Genomic DNA, 7,500 nt, shown 5'->3' on the forward strand with positions numbered 1-7,500 from the left:
TAGCACAACTTAGTTTCAAACGGCGAGCTATTGTTGCGCCGAACTCAGTTCATAAATTAATTTAATGTATTTTGCAGTATTTGCATACTATTAAGCTCATGATTTGTTTTGTCTTTTGAATTTGGCGCGACTTTATTAGGTTCGACGTTTAAAACCGCTGTAACTTAATTACCATCAAAAAGCAGAAATATTGTATTTTTTTCCTGCATTTTAGATTTTCGATGGAAATAATGACGGGAATACAGCAAAGAAAAATGTTCTAAGCAATGTACTAATAACAAGGTGGCTACGTTTTGTGGTGAAGGACTTCAAAGACTATGCTTGTATGAGGACAGAAGTGTATGGAGTGAAGCAAAAACCAGGTAAACCAACCAACTAATAACAACAACAATAATAATAATAATAATAATAATAATAATAATAATAATAATAATAATAATCAAAGGAGGGCATTTTACAGTGCAAAGCGCCTTACCGTGGCCACCCAACAAACTTTCACATTTGACAATTACATGTAAATACGTCAACTCAACAACCCACGCAACGGTTTTCAACCTACAACTAGCGAACTTTGCAAGGAGGTGTGACTGTCAATCAAATTCACACATCCTGATTGGCGGACAATTTGTAAAAAAACTTTGTTAGGTGGCCACGGTAAGGCGCGTAAGGCACTGTAAATTTATTTTAATCATATGTATTTATCATGATTTATTTGTAAAGATACATATTTACATATAGTTTTTCAGTTTTTATACAAATACGTTAGAATTAGTCATTTTAGCGTTATTATGTATTATATTTTTAGTTCATATGCATTGATTGGTTACGGTTTGCCGCCCAATCAAGCCTTATAGGTCTGGGCATCCAGAAGTTTGTATACTGCCATACTAATAATAGACATGTAAAAACTAGCGATATAATGTTAAATTTTCGACGTTTCGGCTACCTCATGAAGCCATTATCAAGGAGCTGGAAATGAATATGCGAGTTCATAATAGATATAAAATACTGCAAATTTGTATAAGTGAAGATGAGTTAGACAAAGGCCGTGTCTTCACGAGCGGTTTGTCAGCGAGTGACAACCGAAAATTCCGTAAAAAAAAACAGTTCCTTTCCCAACTCGCTTGTAGTTAAGTGAGTCGGCAAATTTCAATAGAATTCTCATTAAATTTAAGCCACCAAAAACCAGATAGCTTAAGCGAGTTGGCAATTACTTTCAACCAATGAGGAGTCGCTTGCGGTTATCCAAATCGGAAATACAACAGTCGTGCTATTTTTATTATTTTTATTATTGCATTGGCAAGTGCGCTATCCTCATTGAATCTTACCTGTGAAAATACGTATCATTTTTAAGTCGCTGAACAATGTCTGCAAACAAACCATTTTCAGGAATGTTAAGCGAGACAACGGCTGTCGTGAAAACACGGTCAAAGACTTAAGCACGGATTATATCTGTTTGCACGTTCAGCCGTGGTCTTAATTGCATTTCGTTAACCGGAAACAGTCCAATTTTGTTGTTCCGTGCATTTTTTTCAGCACTCTAAAGGCCCAGTAATACGGGCAACACTTTTCTTGCAACTTGTCGTGCAAAAATGTTGCGTTGCAAGTTGAGATGGTTTGTTGCGCGTATTACCACATTCTTGCGCAACAAATTTTCATGTTGCAAAAGGTAAAAGCGACGTGTACTTTTTGCAAGATAAAAATTTGTTGCGCAAGAAGGTGGTAATACGCGCAACAAACCATCTCAACTTGCAACGCAGCATTGTTGCACGACAAGTTGCAAGAAGAATGTTACCCGTATTACTGGGCCTTAAAGCAGCTCAGGAGGTCTTCAGGGACAGCACCCGCGTGGTCTTGATCATAATGCTTGCGTACAGAAGATGACGTAATATTGTGGCCATCCACGCGTGTATGTAGATGGTCACGTGTGTAGCCAACATAGCTACCTGTATCGCACAGGTTGCATTGCCGAAATTGGTACACAACGCACTGTTGATTAACCAGCTGTGGTTTGGTCTCGCATTCTTGAAGGCCAATTTTTCGACTGACAAGGATGGGTTGGACTGTAGTTTGGAGCTTGAGACTTTCTTTCAACTGAGTCTTAACAAAGTCAGCAGAATCCTGGGCCCGGTTGTTTGAAAGCCGATTAACTTGATCCAGGATTAGCGTAAACTTTTGTTTCGTGATTTCAACTTTTTGGTGAAAGTTTCTTTTGCCTATTTTGGTTTTTCAAGATTGACTTCTTGTAATGTAACGTTTTGGCGAATATCAGCGTTGAGCAGCATTAAGTAGTAGAGAAATAAACCCCTTGGCTCATTTTTTATCTGGTATTAGAGTTAATCGGCTTTTGAACAACTGGGCCCTGGTCCTTAAATGGTACGACTACCAATTCACGTTATTTCTCACCATTTCCACCGATGCGTGCGATGGATGCTGGTCAGTAACTCTTGAGTTGACAAAGGTATTAATGGTAGAGTTGATAAGGTGTTGGGGGTACTTCAAAAGTGAGAACAGGGAGTTTAAGCGTTCACACTCCTCCGAGGAATAGGCTCACGATGAGGACAAACGGTATGCGGGGTCATGCATAGTTGTTAATAAGCTTCGTTTGTATCGGTTGTCGATGTGACTATGGTAGTGGAGAGGTACACCAGTATTGGTAGGCTTCACGTAGACCTTAGTCTCGATTTGGGGCTCTCCTTTTAGGAAGTTGGTGCCGAGAAAGGGAAACATTTCATCCTTTTCAATCTCCATGGTAAAACTGACTAGGCCTCTCCAGGTTCTGCTCCGAAAAAGCTAAAACGTTGCTAAGAAATATGCCATAAAGTTGCTCAAAAGTTGCTCAAAAATTTTGTAAAGTTTCTCGAATATTTTTATATTTTTAATACAGCATGTCTAATTTTAATAACAATTGTTTTATAATCAACATTAAGGTACAACTAAGTAACTGGTTACAACAAATTAGGCCCCCTTTAGTTGAATCCAAGTGGCTAGTTACAAAAAGTTAGACAGTAAGTGTAACAAGCTCGTTCCCAGGGCTTTTCCCTTCTCGTGGGGGCGCCCCCCTCGAGAAGGGAAAAGCCCTGGCAACGAGGTTGAGGCTACCCAAACCCAATTCTCGTAATTAATTACCACGTCCACGTGATACCCATTCAAAGGGTAAAAATATGAGTTTTACTAGAAAGATGTTTAGAATTTTAACCAAGACAATTTTAACTTGTTTATTTGAAAAAAGGGGGAGTTATTCAGCATTTTGGTTCAAAATAGCCCAAAAGTTACCAAAAAGTGCTAGTTTTTCGGAAAGTTGCTAGAAATTGCTCTCTGACAAAAAAAGGTCCTCAAAATCCTAAAAGTTGCTAAAACGTTGCCGAGCAGAATCTGGAAAGGCCTAAAACTGACAGCAGGATGGGCGTGGTTGAAGGTGTTTAGGAAGTCCGCAGTTGTAGTTATATCAGGCATAACCGTGACAGTGTCGTCAACGTATCTGCGGTAATAAGCTTTGGAGCTTTCCCTCCAGTTATAGTTTTTCTTCCAATGATGACATAAAAACGTTAGCAGGCAAAGGCTCGAGGGGGCACCCCATGGCTATTCAGTCCATTTGCTCATACATGGCACCATTAAACTGGAACAACTGTCCCTTGGTGGCCACGCTCAAGAGATCAACAAGGTCATCTTAAAAGATGTTTAGATCGAGATTAAGGTCTACGTGAAGCTTACCAGTACTGGTTTACTTCTCCACTATCATAAACACGTCGACAACCAATACAAACGAAGCTTATTAACAACTATGCTTGATCGCGCGTACCGTTTGTCCTCATCTTGAGCCTATTTCTCGGAGGAGTGTGAACACTTTAAGTCCCTGTTCTCTCGTTTGAGGTACCCCCAACACCTTATCAACTCTACCATTAATCCCTTTGTCAACTCATGAGTTACTGACAAGCATCCATCGCAGGCATCGGTAGAAAGGGTGGGAAATGACGTGACTAGGTTCAGTCTCAAGCTCCAAACTACAGTCCAACCCATCTTTGTCAGTCGAAAAATTGGCCAAGATCACAGCTGGTTCATCAACAGTGCGTTGTGTACCAATTTCAATATAACCTGTGCGATGCAGGTAGCTGTTGGCTACACACATGGCCATCTACACACACCCATTGATGGCCATAATAATGCGTCATCTTCTGTGCGCAAGCATTATGATCAAGACCACGCGGGTACTGTCCCTGAGGACCTCCTCAGCTGCTTTAGAGTGTTGAAGAAATGCATGAACAAATTGGACTGTGCCGTTAACGAAATGTTTCACATTAAACAATTAAGACCACGGCTGAACTTGCAATCAGATTCTATCCGCGCTAGAGTCTTTGTCTAGCTCTTCTTTACTTATGCAAATTTGGATGAATTTATATCTTTTATGAACTCGGATATTCATTTCCAACACCCTGATAATGGCGTCATGAGATCGCCGACAAGTCGGAAATTTAACATTATATCGCTAGTTTTTATTACATGTCTGTGTTTCTCAAAATCACTAATAATAATGATAATAATAATAATAATAATTACGATTATTATTATTATTAGTAGTAGTAGTATTATTGTATTTTTATCATTTTATCGTTATTTTTTGATAATAAAATAATATACATTGTATTCAACTTTTTAAAAAAAGGAAAAAAGTAAGGATTGGAAGCACTATACAACATTAAGAATTAATTATAAATCATAAGCGTACAATCAGTGTGTGTGTCAATAACGATTTCGCAAATACATTCCTTGCGGCTCAGATGTGATCAACTAGCTCTTGCAGCAAGCACAGTGTTTAACATCTACAAGTTCCAGGGGCACCCAACGAATCTGTTCCTCACATAATCTGTTCCCCAGAGGAATCTTGCTGGCTGGCAAAAATACAGGTGTTTCGATGAGCTGGCTGGGAAATTTTGTTATTGATAGAGGTTTTGCCTGGGAATTACTGACTTTTTCTAGCATTTCAATCCGAGCTGGCTGTAGAACCTCTGAAGACCGAGGATGACTAAAAAAAAAAAAAAAAAAAGAACCCATTTCCTCTCCCAGAGAGTAGTCACAAACATACGACGGCTGGTCAGGGTGATTGCGCTTACAGAAAAAAACTGTTTTGTCCCGGTTTTGTTCGGTCGTTTTGGATCGAGGGATTTGAAAGCGCGCGGAATTCCTGCCTGGGAAATAAATTTGATCAGCTGGCTAGAAAACCAATCAATTTTATCTAGCTGGCTGGGAAATTTCTTGTGTGTCTTGCTGGGAAAAAGGAACAGATAATATTTTCCTAGCAACACTGAAAAACACCTGAAAATGTCTTAATAACATTTATTTTCATTAACTGGGGTATAATAATACATTTTACAACAAATTAGTCGTTGGGTGCCCCTGATGCTCCAGCACTCGGCAAAGTCCCTTTTTGACTTGCGGCAGGAGCCCATCTGGAGCGTGCAACTTCCATACAGCGTCTGTGAAACGGCGTTTTCACAAGTAGGTTTATTTTTAGACTAGCCCTTCCCGCAAATTAGGTCAAAAAACAAAGGCAGTTCCGGTTCGGCGACCCTATGACGTCAGCTTAATCTCTTGTGATTGGTCATCGGGCTCCTGTGGGAGTCTCATTAGCGGGAAATTCAATCTAAAAATAACCTTACTTGTGAAAACGCCGTTGCACGAAAATAGGTAAGTTGGACGCTCCGGTTGATGGGCTCCTGCTTGCGGCTGTTTCTGCTCAGGTAGCCTCATACAGCACAAGCCTTTTTAGAGACATCACCACCAAGCAAGCCACTTTTGCGGGAGAGAACAGGACAGCCACAACACCGGAGACTTTATCCCCTACTCTTCTCGAATAGTGCTTGGGTTCTTTAAAATCCCACTGGGAACTTATGAATATAGAAGATATTTGTGAGATGGGGCCCACGGCAGGAGCCCATCAACCGGAGCGTCCAACTTACCTATTTTCGTGCAACGGCGTTTTCACAAGTAAGGTTATTTTTAGATTGAATTTCCCGCTAATGAGACTCCCACAGGAGCCCGATGACCAATCACAAGAGATTAAGCTGACGTCATAGGGTCGCCGAACCGGAACTGCCTTTGTTTTTTGACCTAATTTGCGGGAAGGGCTAGTCTAAAAATAAACCTACTTGTGAAAACGCCGTTTCACAGACGCTGTATGGAAGTTGCACGCTCCAGATGGGCTCCTGCTCACGGTTTATAGTCCTTATCCGAGAAGACTTGAAAGTCTAACCATTTGCAGATGAAATTACAAAGGCAGCACTTTCTCCTCAGTTATTTTAAGATTCTGAGTGTTGATTTGGCCGGGGCTCGAACCCGCGACTTCCCGCATGACAGCCCGATGCTCAACCAACTGAGCCACCGGTGCGCGGTTTTAAATTAAGACATCGAAGAAGAAAATTTCAAGTTAAATGAATAAAACTTCTGAAAGAAAAAAGAAAAGATTAATGCTTTCAATCTGTAAATCTGAATCAACGAAGTCTAGCTGTCGTCTTCTGGATCTTTTGCCTCTCAAGCATAGTATCGCAGAGCATACAACAGCGAAAGAAACTTTAGCTCTTATCCAAGAAATTGCGCATGAGTAACTTTCTCCCTTCTTATTTGCGATCAGCTCCGGGAGTCTGCTGTGGTACTTAACACACTCATCCGCCATTTTGCCAGTGGTCGTGAAAACTAAGGGAGTGAACGTCCCCTTTTCGATCTCCATTACTCTGTCCGCATACTGCCTCTTCTTCTCGTTCTCATGCTTCTTATAGATCTGCTTAGGAGTCAAGTCTCTGCAAGAGTCTATATTGGAGTGCAGATCTCTGTCTCGTCCAAAAGCCTCGGGCGTGTATATCCAAACGTCTCCCCAGTGAGCTCCTCAAGGATCGGCTCTACTTCCCTATCATTACAGACCATCCTTAGCATCTCTGCTTCCAACTCACGAATTTCGTTATGGCGCTGGATAATGAACCCGCCGCGCTGACATACCCTTGCGTGATCCAAGCTAAACTGCAGATCATGGGTGTGTCCGTTATTTCCCGGTCGTATCGTAACTTGATTGCATCTCTAAATCCCGTCTTATTCAGATTGTAATCTAGCTCTTTGTGAATCACAGTCAACTAATTTGATGATCCCTTCTCTGTAGCTAACTCAACAGCCCTCTTAGCTTTTGTCGGCTGGGAGCTGTTCACCTGCTCTAGCCTCTCACTTAGACAGTCATATTTTTGTTTTCCTGTGCTCAGTTGCAGTGTTCGAATTTCTGAGGCATCTGGAGGCTGGTGCTCTTGCTCAACAACTCTCCTCACGAGCGGATTAGTAACTTTGATTGAAACCTCGAATTCAGAACATGAGGTCTCATTCAAGGCCTCCCATGTGCACAGGGACACCAAGGAGGTCGCTCTCTACTTTAGTGTGAGTGTTATGGCCAGTGGCGGCTGGTATGAGAACCTCATTAATCGCGCGCTCAAGTGGCTGTAACAATTCTGCCATATCAGGTAA

The 7,500-nt window shown here is 41.2% G+C and overlaps 1 protein-coding gene across 2 annotated transcripts in view; it reads left to right on the forward strand.

The window, feature by feature from the left end:
• LOC138022858 (uncharacterized) overlaps window positions 1–7,500 on the forward strand; it is a 295,342-nt gene that overhangs the window by 187,706 nt on the left and 100,136 nt on the right. For both annotated transcript variants that reach the window (XM_068869847.1, XM_068869846.1), the window contains exon 3: window positions 215–362. In XM_068869847.1, the coding sequence (XP_068725948.1) occupies window positions 215–362 (148 nt within the window). The remainder of the gene's footprint in view (window positions 1–214; window positions 363–7,500) is intronic.

This window comes from Montipora capricornis, chromosome 11, assembly GCF_036669925.1.
Source record: "Montipora capricornis isolate CH-2021 chromosome 11, ASM3666992v2, whole genome shotgun sequence".
NCBI lineage: Eukaryota > Metazoa > Cnidaria > Anthozoa > Scleractinia > Acroporidae > Montipora > Montipora capricornis.